Source organism: Emys orbicularis, chromosome 3, assembly GCF_028017835.1.
Source record: "Emys orbicularis isolate rEmyOrb1 chromosome 3, rEmyOrb1.hap1, whole genome shotgun sequence".
In the NCBI taxonomy this organism is placed as follows: domain Eukaryota; kingdom Metazoa; phylum Chordata; order Testudines; family Emydidae; genus Emys; species Emys orbicularis.
Window position 1 is genome coordinate 49,504,489 of NC_088685.1, and position 14,293 is coordinate 49,518,781.

The 14,293-nt window shown below is 39.2% G+C and overlaps 1 protein-coding gene across 1 annotated transcript in view; it reads right to left on the bottom strand.

The window, feature by feature from the left end:
• The window catches only part of BMP5 (bone morphogenetic protein 5), a 76,413-nt gene that overhangs the window by 17,730 nt on the left and 44,390 nt on the right, over positions 1-14,293 (bottom strand). Inside the window, exon 4 of the mRNA XM_065401010.1 lies at positions 3,411-3,608. Within this exon, the coding sequence (XP_065257082.1) occupies positions 3,411-3,608 (198 nt within the window). The remainder of the gene's footprint in view (positions 1-3,410; positions 3,609-14,293) is intronic.

Here is a 14,293-nt window from a genome sequence, read left to right on the forward strand (position 1 = left end):
ACAGCACTGTTTTTCAAAAGAGTTCTGAACAGACCTGAAATTCAGGAAATATGGGTCATGGGATAAGCATGGGAGCAACTCACAGCATATACAGCTAGTGGGGGATATGACTGGCCATCAGTTAACCAAAGGTCAAATAAATGCAGTCGTTGTTAATATATAGGAATCATTTCACTAACCACTGAAATGCAAGCATCTCTAGGGTGGAACATGACATTTTTTTTTAACAGTGTAGTACATCACTTGAAATGAAGAAGTAGTACATACTAAATTTAGGTGGCAGGAAAAATGTAAGTAGATTGTAATAGCAGAATATAATTACCCAAATTGTAATTTGATCAGGACATTGGGCAAACACCACTGCTCTTTCTAAAAGTGCCAGGATTTTGGATTTTAGGATGTTTGAATAATATGTAAAAACAAATTCCTAAACAGCCTCTATAACATCACAGTGACATCTCCAACACTGAAGTCTGGTGTCAAGTATCAGAGGGGTAGCCGTGTTAGTCTGGATCTGTAAAAAGCAATCCAACGGAGTGGGCATTCACCCACGAAAGCTTATGCTCCAATACATCTGTTAGTCTTAAAGGTGCCACAGGACTCTCTGTTGCTTTTTACTGAAGCCTGGTTGATTTAAAGGGAATAGTGCTGTCTACAGATGAATGGCTTTGATGAATCATTACAAAATGTACTATATCCAGCTTTTAGAGGAGCTTTCACAAAGTTACTAAAACAATTACAAAATGATGGCACATTCATACAATTTGGTGATGTTGGTCAAAAATCATTGATAAACCTCCCAAAACAATTTGAATTTTTTTGACTTTTTGGTTTTTGCCACTACTATTCTGAACAGTTCTTTACCTACCTCTTATTTTAAAATTAGTTTCTCGAGAGATAAGAATAGAAATAAAATACATAATGACTGGAGAATAGCACTACCAAACAGGCCTACTTGACTGAATTATGATTATCAGAATCAGTAAAAATGTTGTGGAAAATATGCAACAATGTTTTTTATATATAATTTATGTATGAAGTATTATTCACCCTAGAAATCAGTGATTACTTCTTTGGAGTCACTCTGGTTGAATGTATCTGAGCAGGTTTCTTTTCAAAACTTCTATTTCTGTCACCTAACTCAAAGCCATTTTATGCTAAGAGGAAAATGCATCTTTCTATGGCAAATATTATTTACTGGGAAGGAACAGTTTCTTAGAGCCATTCCTGACCATCTTGCAATTACACACACAGATACAAACACAGACCTGGTGCAAACAGGTGCAACTCCTTCTATTAAAGTCAATGGATTTTGACAGATTCAGACCTGGTGTAAGCAGGCAAAACTCCATTGACTTGACACAATGAGTTACACCTGCTAATACCAGCTCTGAATGTCTCAGCTGGTTTAGAACATGCTTAATAGATTTTTAAACCTCAATGGATTACCCCTTTTTGAAATTCTAAAAGCATTTAGACACATAATTACTCTTCATTTCTTAGTAAATGTGCTTTAAAACAATCAAATGGGGTTTTCTGATGTAAAGCAACAATAAGTAGTTTTTTTTCTTCCACCAGTAATAATTTAAAACTGTCCAGTCTGTTTTATTTATTTATAATTGTTCCCCAGCCTGATTCTTTCTTGGGTTATAAAGTGCTCTCAGGAACAACTCACCTGCAAGATCATTCGAACCGTAAATGAGAGAACTTTACAATACCCAAAAGGGACAGGCAAGAGAGCAATTATAAGTAAAGCACCACTAAGTCTTAACAACTTGCAGGTGCTTTTGAATATATGGAGAGGAGGCTTTTCAAAGGCTGGGCTGTTAGGTTCTCAATCCCTGAGCAATATGAAAAGATGCATGCTCTCTCTCTGCTGCCTGCCTCACAGGATAATTTCTGCTCCAATCCCTCAATGTAGAGTGGGGCAAAGAGGAAGAAGCCCTGCCCTAGCGGACAGCACAGCATTTTATTTATATTTTACATACAAATAAAACCCACCACCACCATGACAGGTATTAATAATAGCTGCTACTGACTGAGCTTTTTTTCCTTTTTTGTGGCATTTTATGGGTGTTGACATTTATTTATACCTTAAAAGCAGGTTTTGGATCCAGTAGATCACCTGGTAAATCTCCATAGCCTCTGACAGAAACACTTTGACAGCCAATCCCAAGTGATCATCACTTTGTTTGTCAACTCAGAGCAGTTTGTACTCAGTAAAGGTGAAATCCATCCCTGAGCAGATGGCCAGCACAAGGCTTATACACTGCTTAAGAGCCACTTAACCTGCTATTTTGAGGGTCTGAATGGGACGTACATGGTGCACAGGACCTGTACTAATCTCTGCAAATATATGAATGCCACCCTATGGCTGAATTCTGGCCACAAAACTGCATTCCAGGGCACTAATTTACTTACATAATGGACATGTTTGAGAGGCTGGCAACAGCTTTCAAGAAAAATTCTTGATCCACTAGTACTATACTCTACTATAGTATCCTCTAAAAGATACATATTTAGATGTGCAGGTCCTGTCCCCAAAAAGGAAAACAAGGTTTCTTCAAAAGGGGGAGATCTTGAATTTCAAACAAGTTCTTCATATTCCTCTAACTGGAAACATATCAGGAAATAATTTAGTGACCATAATTAATTCCAGACACCTGATGGAACAAACAACCACCTTGAGCATCCTTGTATGCATTAGTGTCTGACTATGTGAGTTTTTCAACACCTTTCAAGTAAGAAAGAGATCAAAAGGCATACTAGCATTTAGGGATACCATGTGGATTTATAACACCAAGAGAAATCTGAGTTGTCTAAAACAACAAATGGATTGCACTCATCCCACTAGATAGCTTTTTCTTCTCTGAAAGATGAGACATGGAAAATAGTTTTCATATAAGAACCATTTAAGTGACTTATCAAAAGGTTCAAATTCACCACATTTGGAATAAGTAGTACTTTAATTATCTGCATAGCATGTACACTGCTATTTGCGAGAAGGAATTTTAGTTGGATGGCTCACCTGCACTGGTAAAACACTGAAAAAGTATACCGAGTTACCCAATCACCCTCAAGTATATTAAAAGTTCACACAGCACAGTACACATTTAACCCAGCAAGACATGTACTGGTAGCTGTGGCTGATTTACACATTTTCAATCTCATTACTGACTGTTTCTTTAATTTGAGTTGGATCTTTCACCTTTTCCCAGCCAAAGTTCTCAGTGAATAATTCATCAGCCAAGAAGACTGAGGCTGTTGAATCATCATTGCATTATTCAACTGGACCAAATAACCTGAGAATGGACACATTTATTTCACAGCACCTAACTTTTGAAATGTGCCAACTTGCAGTTGTACTCACAGATGCCCACTACAAAGATGGTACTATGGCTTCATCTTACCTGCTACACTGGGCATCCTGGAAGAATCCTGATGGCTACTGGATTTGTTACGGTTCTGATTTTTCCTTTTATTGTTGGCTGCTCGGACAGATCGAAAAAGCACTTCACTTGCCTTGAAGAATGCAACCATAAATGGCTGCTTTGATTGAGGCCCTTGTCTTCCTATAAGGCCAGCTGATTTAACATTGATACTGCGACCTATAAAATAATGCAGACATACAATTAATACCATACATACTGTCAATTTTTGCTCTTTCTGGTTGCCAGATAAATATATGGGTGAAATCCTGGCCCAAATGATGTCATTTTTGCAATTGTCTTCATTGGGGCAAGGATTTTACCCATGATCCTGAAGTTACAATATTAGAAACCTTAGCCTTATTTTGTTGAATGTAATCTAAAAGGAAGAGAACTCAACAGATTTATTTACAAAAGTTTCAACAACTTCACAGTCTGCCACTGCATGAAAACATTGTCTACACATTCTACACAAAACCCTGATATATTGATTCAGTGGTATATGTACTGATCTATTGCAAAGAAATAAATTAACTCCATTAACTTCTATCCTCTTGGAAAAGGATAACATGATGCAGTTATCTTATTTTACATCACAAGTATGTTAAATCTGGAATTCTATTTCCCTAACTCAAATCAGTAGGAATGAGAAGCGTAGGCAATAAATATATTTATGCTTTAAACAATGTAAAGCATTACTCCAAGTTCATGTGAAGTCATTACTACATATACGGGGGCACTCAATCTTTCAAGAGAAATATAAAAGAGTTTGAAATATGTACATGATTGACTCCGGTTCTGCTCCTAAGGGATGTACATACTTCTTTGAAATATTTGTTCAGTCAGGACTGTATGGTAACCTCACTGTATTGGAGGAACTGACCCTCCCTAGAAGAAAAGTAAGCAAAACAAGTCATTGAAACTGCATCAGTGACATTTTAACAAATAAACCCTTGCTCTTAACAGAATTTATTTTGGCAGCATAAACACTTTTGTGTGTACGTGTATTATGCAGAGCCCTTCAACCGTCAGAAAATGAGACAGTGTCACATGAAGCTGTGCAGCTGTGCAAGGGTGGCGGACATAGAGGTCCTGTAAATGTGAAGGTATTGGTAAAGAAATAGTCTATGCACTGGTGTGGGCAGTATCAGGGAATTCAACTATTGTCCTAATAGATTGGAAGGTTTGTTAAATAGCTACAAGGATAATAAAGGGGAGCATCTGCCTCACAAATGTACTGTATAATGCCATTAAACTTAATTTTACTAGAAAAGACCTTACAAATAATCATAGGAGTAAACCTTAAACAAATAAGCCTATAGGTTTCCTTTTAAACGCAAACTTACAGTGGCTCCTTGCCAAAGTCTATATTTCTTAGAAAAACTCTATCACTGGCGTAAATGAAAGAGGCAGTTTGATTTGTGGTTAAAGCAGTTTCCATTCTACTTCCACTGTAACAAATGTATTAATTCAGCTCAGACTTCCTCCTTCTGGCAGCCCTTTTGCTGTAAAAAGAGAAATTAGAAGTTCCAGCCAAATACCATACCTTGAACTGACCCACTTCAATACATAAACACTTTTACAACATGTTTATTCAGGTGTAGCACTTTAAATTGGTTTAAGATGTTTCCAGTGACAGAGAACCCAGCAAAGGCAAAAGAAGAACTGAGAAAGTTAGCAGTTTTGGAGCAGAGTAACTGGCAACATATTCTGAACTATTTTGATGATTGCTTTTTTGACTAGAAGGGAAAAATTATTTGTTGAAGCTTCTGATTTCATTTTTAAATGGCTTTTTAGTTTTGTGTTTATCTAATTCTTCTCTTCATCTATTTAAATGACTATGAAATAACACATTAAAATTAATTTCTGAATGTTCAAGTCTTGTAGCAGGTCAGATATGAAACACTGTACAGACTATTCTCTATTCATTACAACATGGACCGACCAGCCACTTACCACAAAGTTCCAAGTTTCCTTTACTTTTCTAGAGGGAATTCTTTTTGTTCCAGTGACTTTCAGAATTTTAATTTTATCTGTAAAAGATTAATACCTTACTGGCAGACATTTTAGGAATCCTATTAGATTTATGTACTGAGGACTGTAAAAGATGTGTGTAGGTTCTCTAAATTTAAATCTAGGTCCACTGAATTTACAAAGGTGGATATTGTGTGAGAAGCAAAATACCCTTCAAACCCATGTGAACTCCCTTTAAAATAACTTTTAATATTATTAAGTTTCCTCTTGGTTTCCTTTAGACTTCAGCAGTGAGATGACTATTAAGATTCCACAAGTTAAGGTTTACTTACTTACTCAAGGTATAGAGATATAAACCATAAAAAAAAAAAAATCGAAGCCCATAACCCGCACTCTTTTTAGACACAGAAGCAGTTTATGTGGCTCTATACCTTCTGTTTATTTGATCTTTTGAGTAGCCAAACTAAGTTTTTTTTAGGAAAAGAGGTTTTTCCCCCCAACTCTACTGTGGATAAGGACACAATTCTACCAGAACTCAAGTCAATGGTAAAAGTCCAACTGACTTTTTACTTCTAAACACTTTGAGTCCCATTATCTACTTTGGTTTATTATATGCTTTAGATTTAATTGCATCTTTCAGAAGATGATTCCATATAAATATACACTTTTCCACAAGTAGTACTAGCTACATTTTACATTTGGTAATTACCCTAATTTATCTAAATACATATCAAACTATGTACTGTCTCCTGTAGGTTACATCTGTGCAGACTACTGAAAGAATCTAAGAATTTGTGTTTACAGAGCATCCATAAGACTGCTCCCTGGGAAGAACAGGAATCCCACTCAGACCAAAGAATATAGAAGTTTGCCCCTCCTTAAACCTGGGGATCCCTCAAACCCCATGCCTCTGAACTGCCTCAAGCTCCCTGTCCCTCCTCTACCTCATCCAATGTGCCAACGGCTTGCTTGTTAGCCACTGCTCCCAGACTAAACCTTCATCTGTCGTGCAGATTTCAGGAGGTGTGCTACACTGTGGCAAGGGAAGTAGATAAGGTAATGCTTAACAAGGTCTGTCAACATTAGTTGATCAAAAAGTCTTGAATGGCTAGTGACAGGAACAGTTATTACTCAAAACTGAATATATCTAAACGGATTAGCTTGAGAGAGAGAGAGAGAGAGAGAGACAGACAGACAGATTCACTTTGCAAAATTTTGAAAACTGTTCTATTCTTTGCAGCCAAAACCTGTAGTTTTTACTCCACATGCCAGCAAACCCTCTTTTGACTTCACTGGGAGAACCACAGGTTCAGGTCCTCTTGAGACACAATTCTCCATGATATAGTATTAGTGTGATATATTCCAAAAGTTGTTGCATCACTCAGGCTGCACCATCCCTTTCAGAGTCATATCAAATGGCAAAGTGCATCTCTGACCCTTCACAGGAGTCAGTTAACTCTTCTATTAATAATTAGATCACAGTTACATTTATCTCGCACCTTTAATCCTGAAAGATTTCAAAGCTCATATCTCCAGTACTGTATGTACATACAGAATCACAAAAATACCTTCAACATTGAAGTGGAGGGCAGCAAGCTGGTGATCAACTGGCACCCAGCTCACTGAGCCAGAACAAGGACCAATCCCTACTCTTGAAAAAAATATGCAGAGCAGTCAGGAATTACTTTTCAAGATGAGGATCCAGAGAGCCCCCATAACCTTCTCTATCCTAATATGCCAGTATGCACTTCGCAAACCAATGAAGATAAATGATGCTTACTTATTTGTAACCAGAGTTCTTCAGGATGGACTTTGAACATTCACACTCTTGGGGATGCACTGACCAAGTGCATCCGGGATGGTGGAATCTTCTAGTTGTAGTGCCGCCCTTCCTTTCCCTGCCCTTTGCTTGGTCATAGAAGGGGCATGGCACCCATTGCCACCTCAGTTTCTTCCAATCACTAAAGTGGAATATGAACTAACCCTAAAATAGGACTCTGCAAGAGAAGGGAAGGTGGATGGAGAAAGTGAATATGCAGAGTCCAGCTCGAAGAACTCCTGTTACAAGTAAGTAACATTCATTTCTTCTTTGAGAATCCTCTGCATATTCCTATTCTTGGGTTGGTTTGGCGAGCAGTACTGTAAACTGGAAGGAGGACGCACAGTCCTACCTAAACAATGACTGAAGTACTCCCCCGCCGAACTGTGCATCAGACCTGGATGTCCTAGCCAGTGCATAAATGTCTTGTAAAAGTATGCATGGAGATCCTTGTAGCAGCCCTCCATATATCAATAAGGGGAATATGCTTAGTGAATGCTACAGATGTCGCAACTCCTCTAGTGGAATGTACTCTAAAAGGAGCAGGAGGAGAGAGTGAAGCTGCTCGGTAACACTCTTCAATACACAGCCTGATCCACCTACAGAGGGATTGTGCTGAAATGGCCTGACCCCTTGAAGAACCAGCATATGAAATAAATAATTTGGGAGAAGACCTAAAGCTCTTAGTTCTGTCCCGGTAGAATGAGAGCTCTCTCTTCGCATCTAAGGAACATAATTTAGATTTCCCTTTACCTGTAATAGTTTTTGGGGAAAGAAATAGGTAAATTTATACTTTGATTTATATGAAATTCTGAAACCACCTTTGGAAGGAATTTAGGGTTTGATCTAAGAACCATCTTATTTTTTATGAAAGGCAGTTTCGGGGAGTCCAGCATCAATGCATGTAGCACACGAACACTGCTGGTAGAAATGATTGCTATTATAAAGGCTGTCTTCACAGAGAGATGAAACAAAGAACAGCTCATGTTAAAGCTAAGTTCAAATTCCATGGAGGGACAGGGTCCCAAATTGGGGGATATAGATTCAATAAACCTTGTAAAAAGCTTTTTGCCAAATTGTTTGTGCATTATGGATTTACCATCAGTGTAATATGGAATGCTGCTGTTGCTGCTAATTGGACTTTAATGGAGGAGGGAGACAAGCCCATTGTCCTTAAGTGTAACAAGTATTCCAAAACCAGTTGCATAGGGACAGAAACTGGATCAATACTCCTATTACTTACCCAGATAACATATCTCTTCCATTTGAAATTGTAGCTGTTTTGGTAGATGGTTTTTGAGCATTAATAAGAATTCACTGCAGTTTAATGGAGCATGATTTTTCCAAATCTTGTATTTTCCATTGAACAGATGGAGTAACTCCTTATACCACTGTTGTTTTGATCATGCTGGGGCAACTAGAATCATCCTGGTGAATCTTGTTTTATTTTCTTTGAGGGTTAGGAGAAATGCATTTACACCAGACACATTCCCTAATGTAGGAGGAATGTGTCCTTCAATGACTGTTCATCTGAGCCTGGTCTCAAGCAAAAACAAGCACATTTTGTAATGAATCTTTCAGTGAATAGATCTAGGTCGTGAATTCCCCAAAGGCTGAAACTGTTCTGAATCATTGAGTCCTTTAGATACCATTTATGCATCTGCGAGGAATCTCTGCTCAGATGATCTGCAAGCTCCCTGTGTCGTCCTGCAACACATAAGGCAATTGGAGAAATGTTGTATAGGATACACCAGTCCCCAAGTTTTGTCACCTCATGGCATAGGTGAGATGATTAAGTTTCTCCTTGTTTGTTCACATAATAAACTGCAGACATGTCATCCATGGCCACCTGGATTACCACATCCTGAATCTCCAGAAGAAATGCCTTGAGAACCAGCTGAATGGCCTTCAGTTCTAACACATTTATGTGTAGTAAGGATTCCTTATCATTCCAAAGACCTCAAATGTAAAGGTTGAGGAGGTGTGTGCCCCTGCCTATTCTGGACTCATCTGTGGTTTGCAAAGGAGGAAGTGGATTGAACAATACTCCCTTGAGGACATCTTGTGGTTTCAGTCACCATATTAGAAAGAAGCACCTTTCTCAGAATGGTGAGTATTTTGAGCATATTGTCCATACTGGGTTTGAAGTTCTTTAATAGCCAATGCTGAAGTGGCCTCATTCTGAGTCTGGCATATGAGGACATATACGTTGCAGATACTATGAAGCCCATTAGCTCCAGGAAATACATTATCCTCTGAGAGGCTTGCAGCAGCAGTCTCTGTATAGTGGTCTTTAGTTCCAAAATTGTCTCCCTTATGGAATCGAGGATTCCCCCAATGACGGGAATCTTTTGTGATGTAATCAGAAGGGACTTCTCTTTGTTTATGAGAAGACCTATGGTTTCAAACAGAGAAAAAGTGACTTGAATGGCTTTGTTTAAATCCTTTTCCTACAGGGCCTTGAGCACCCAATCATCTAAGCAAGGGAAAACAAAGATCCCTTGTCTCTTTAAATGTGCTGCTACTGGAGTCAATCATTTGATAAAATCCCTGTGTACGGTGGAGAGGCCAAAGGGTAAGACTCTGTATTGGAAATGATCCAAACCAAGGACAAAATGTAGATAGTTGTGGTGAGATGGTCTTACGGGGATGTGGAAATATGCATCTTTGAGGTCAAGAGCAGCAAACCAATCCAGGGTTGACAGGGAGGGAAATAATCAGAGCCAGAGATAGCATTCTGAATTAAAACTTCCTGACATATCTGTTTAGAGCCCTGAGATCCATAACTGGTCTGTAACCTCAATTTTTCCTTCAGGATTAGAAAGTAGAACCCCTTCTTTCTGTAAATTAAAGGTACTTTTTCTACAGCCCTTGCATGCAGTACAGCTTGTACTTCTGCTCTTAATCTCTCATAAAAGGGAGAACAGTGGGGGGCTACATGGCAGAAAGCATTTGAATTGGATGGAATAAAACTTTCCCTTAATATTTTCCCCTTTGTTTCGGTTAACTACATGCACACAAAACCCCCCTCAAGAACAATGTGTGATCAAGTAGAGTCTGTGTGTTGCACTGCCTAGGCCCAACAAAGTCAGGCCACTCAAGTCCCACCATGCCTAGGCCGAAGTCAAAGCTGAAGTTTTAGCTTTAACTTCCGGCAATCTTCCTGCTGTTGCTTTAAGTCCGACCAGCAAAATTAATTTTACATATTTTTTGTGGTTTATCTATACTTGTTGAAAGTGGTATTTGAAAAGCACTTTAAGGCAAGCTCCCTGGATAATTTATGAACATCTGAGGAGCCATGGAACAGTATAGTCTACTATAGTATGATCTATTATTTAAAAGAAAAATGTTGTAATCATATAAAAATATGGCCCTTTAAATATTTGACCTATTCTTTAAATTTAATGCACTTAAACTGTGAATGGTATGTGGGAGTCTTTCAGCTTTCTTGGCATGCTTACTGTATTTTCAGCAAGAGGATAAAATAGGGAGAGATTGGATTCTTCAGTCATCTATTAGAAGAGTTAAAAAGAGCTAATAGCCTTCAAATAAAACTAACCAAACTCCTATTTTTTGCATCTGGAATGCTAGCAACTATCTAAGTGATGCAGTGGACCTGATTCTGAACTCAGATTTATCCCAGTGAAAGTCAGCTGATCACAGTGAAATCACTTCTCATGTTCTCTATCTGCTTAAGCTCAAAAGACTGTCTCTTTCACGAACAGAAGTTGGTCCAGTGAAAGATATTACCTCACCCACCTTGCTTTCTAGTATAAGTGACTACAGACTCAGGCCTAGTGTTTCTACTATTTAAGTACCAAATGTGTACTCAGTTCTGTAACGTATGGTCCCTCTTTTAAAGAGCTCATAATCTAGTTTATCTACAAGCAGAGGCATCATGGAATGCGCAGACTCATGTGGCTCAGTTTACCTACAAATACAGATATAGCTAATAGATGGGCAATATATAATACAAATGCTCCATACTTGGTGGATTAATATTGATGGGCCTCATGGAGGAAAAAAATGAAGAAAGGATCTAAAAGGAAGGGGGTTGTTCACTGACACACAAGGAGACAGGGGGAACTCTAAGTGTAAGGGACACCCAGTACAATGTGGCCCTGATCCTCAATCTAGCCTTCAAGCATTACCAGAATAATAATTATAGGGGGAGCAAGTAGGTATTCATATATTTAGGTTGCCTAAGATTTTCCATTAGAAAGCATTCTTGCAACCATTTTTCTCTGAGAAGCTCTCACACCTAAATTGTTTGCAGCAGACCTTTGGTATTCTCCATTGGGAGGATCCACTTGCTCTATAAAATGCCTTTTCTTTGTCCCATGAAATTCCACTCAAATTTGGCTGAGACATAAATTAAAAATACAAACAAAAGTACAAGTAAAATACAAGTAAAAGTACAAGTAATGCTCTCTCTGACTTGCATGCCTGAGGAAAACTTTGGCAGCCCGCCAAAATCATGGAACATTCAAAGGCCAGGCTCATGCCGCCATGAAAGCATCACCTCCATCGCCACCAGATGTTGCACGGAAGCTGGCCAGCCCCAACGCAGCATGTGGTCCCAGTGGCCCCTTGAGTTCTCCCACCCTTGAGGCACTATAGGAGGCAGGATCTCCCCCAATTCCCAGGTGGTAAGAAATGGAGGCTGATGGGGTGGGAGGGGGTGAAAGAGAAAGAGGCAGGCCAGGCTCCAACCATCCCCGAAACCCAGCACATGGCACAAGTGGCCAATCTCCCCCTCTGTGGGCAGCACATGGCGCAGGAGCTACCTCAAATCTGGGGGAGAGGAGAGAGAGCACATCACTCCAAGTTGAGCTTCCCTGGACCCAGTCTAGGTAATGGAGGCAGACTTGGGGCAGCTACTCCACACAGCATGCACATTTCAAACACTGACATAATTCCAAGGGGAATCTTCACAATAATAAATGCTGCTAGAAGCAGCTTTAACTCTTTCAAGGTTGCTCTGAGATTCTAACCCCATAATGCTCAGCAACAGGAGAAAGAGCCAAGAGCAGCATGGGCATAGAAAGCTGTATGGAAAGTGCAGGGTCTGAAAGCTCTCCTTGAAGCTGAGCTGAGATGTGTGTGTCTGCAGTCTGCTCTCTCTGTGGATTTTCTGTCCTTGATGTTACAGAGCTACATCTTCTTTCTCCTTTGTGTTTAGGAGAGAACGTGTTGAGTTCTCTCTGAGTGAAAAACATGACAGCAAAAGAAATACTGATACTTTTTCCTCTACCGTGGGTTCTTATGTTCCTGTAGTACAAATGATGTGCAAACTGTCACTAATTTCCAATTATACAAATGTTAGGCATGAAAACAAAAGGTGCTGAGTCATTCACACCATTTTTAGAGGCCTATGGGGTGCATGCTCGATATTCAGGAAAAGCATAAAATGAAGTTTTTCAAATTGCTTCTGCATCTGCATAAATTATATGTTGGAATTCATCTAGTACCCCACTTGTATCAATGTGAAAGAGATCACCTCATTTTAAACACCACAGAGGAATCAGCAAGAAGAATACTGAGGAGATAAATGCAGACATTTAAAAAATAAAAAAAACCACATGATCCTTAATTTACCACAGCTCCAGGGAAACGGTAAATTATATGTTGACAGCTTCCATATGTGTTATGCAACTCTTCATTTTTACTATTCAATATATGTCCCATTAACAGAAAAATGGCTACATTTCATACCAAAGGATGGCTGTGATACTAAATACATCTTAAAAAAAACAACACATTACAATGCCATGTGAACATTTGTATGTTTTCAGCATTTTCAAGGGAAAAAAATATGAACTACAATAACCAGACATTTCTTATTCTTAATGCACTATTGTTTTAAAATAGTAATCATTTAGATTTTTAATGTAAACATTATTTTTCAGACTTCACCAAGTGGGATGGCTCAAGAAAAATATCCATTTTTCTAATTCCCCGAAAATTCTTCTACAAATCACACTGAGAAAATAATTACTAATCAATATTGTATTGCAGTAGCATCTGGAAGGCTCGATCATGATTGGGGCCATATTGAGCAGGTGCCATAGAAATACATACAAATAAATACAGTCTTGTCCTCAAAGAGCTTATCACTTTGGGTCCCAATCTTGCATCTGGATCCCCTGGCATGGACCCTAGCTCCCAAGCAGAATCCCATTTATGTCACTGGGACTCCAGTTGGATGCAATGTTCTGTACCCATGGATCTTAACTGAGAAGCAGGGCCTAAAATCTCTGCTTTTGCCAGTGCACAGCCCAGTCCTGCATTCCTCACTCACTTAGAGCTCCAGTTGAAGTCACAGGGAATTTTTCTTGAGGACTGCAGAATCAGGCAGGGCCGCCCAGAGTGGGGGCAAGTGGGGCAATTTGCCCCAGGCCCCGGGTCCCACAGGGGCCCCCATGAGAATATAGTATTCTATAGTATTGCAACTTTTTTTTATGGAAGGGGCCCCTGAAATTCCTTTGCCCCAGGCCCCCTGTATCCTCTGGGTGGCCCTGGGATCAGGGGTCTGTTCTAATGCCCCCTGAAGTCAATGGCAGGCTTTCCATGGAGTCGAATGGTCCCTGGATCAAGCCCCATATGCACATATAAAATAGATGGGAGGCGGGGAGAGGGGGTTCGATGACTGAGGAACAGAATCTGTCACATACTGAGTCGTGTAAAAATACATATTCCATCTGTGCACAAACATGTCATTCAGTGGTCTATGTTTATAGTATAATAGGTTCCAGAAATAAAAGCAATTCAACAAAAATAATGAAAACCTTAAGCCCAAAATTCTAAGAGTATCTAAGGATGATTTTCCAATTACTAAACTAAAGAAGTAGCACAGCATAACTTTCTCCTAGAACTTTACCAAAATCTTTACTCACTATGGATGGGCACTCTTCTGGCATGAATAAACTGAAAAGTTTAAAAAGTGGGGAAAGAGGGGAACTACCTTTCAAAATAAAGATCTTCATTTAGCTAAAACATCACAAAAATCAGACAAGTCAGGCATAGAATTTAAAACGGCCTGTGGCACTTGCACTTGCAGAAAATTACCTAT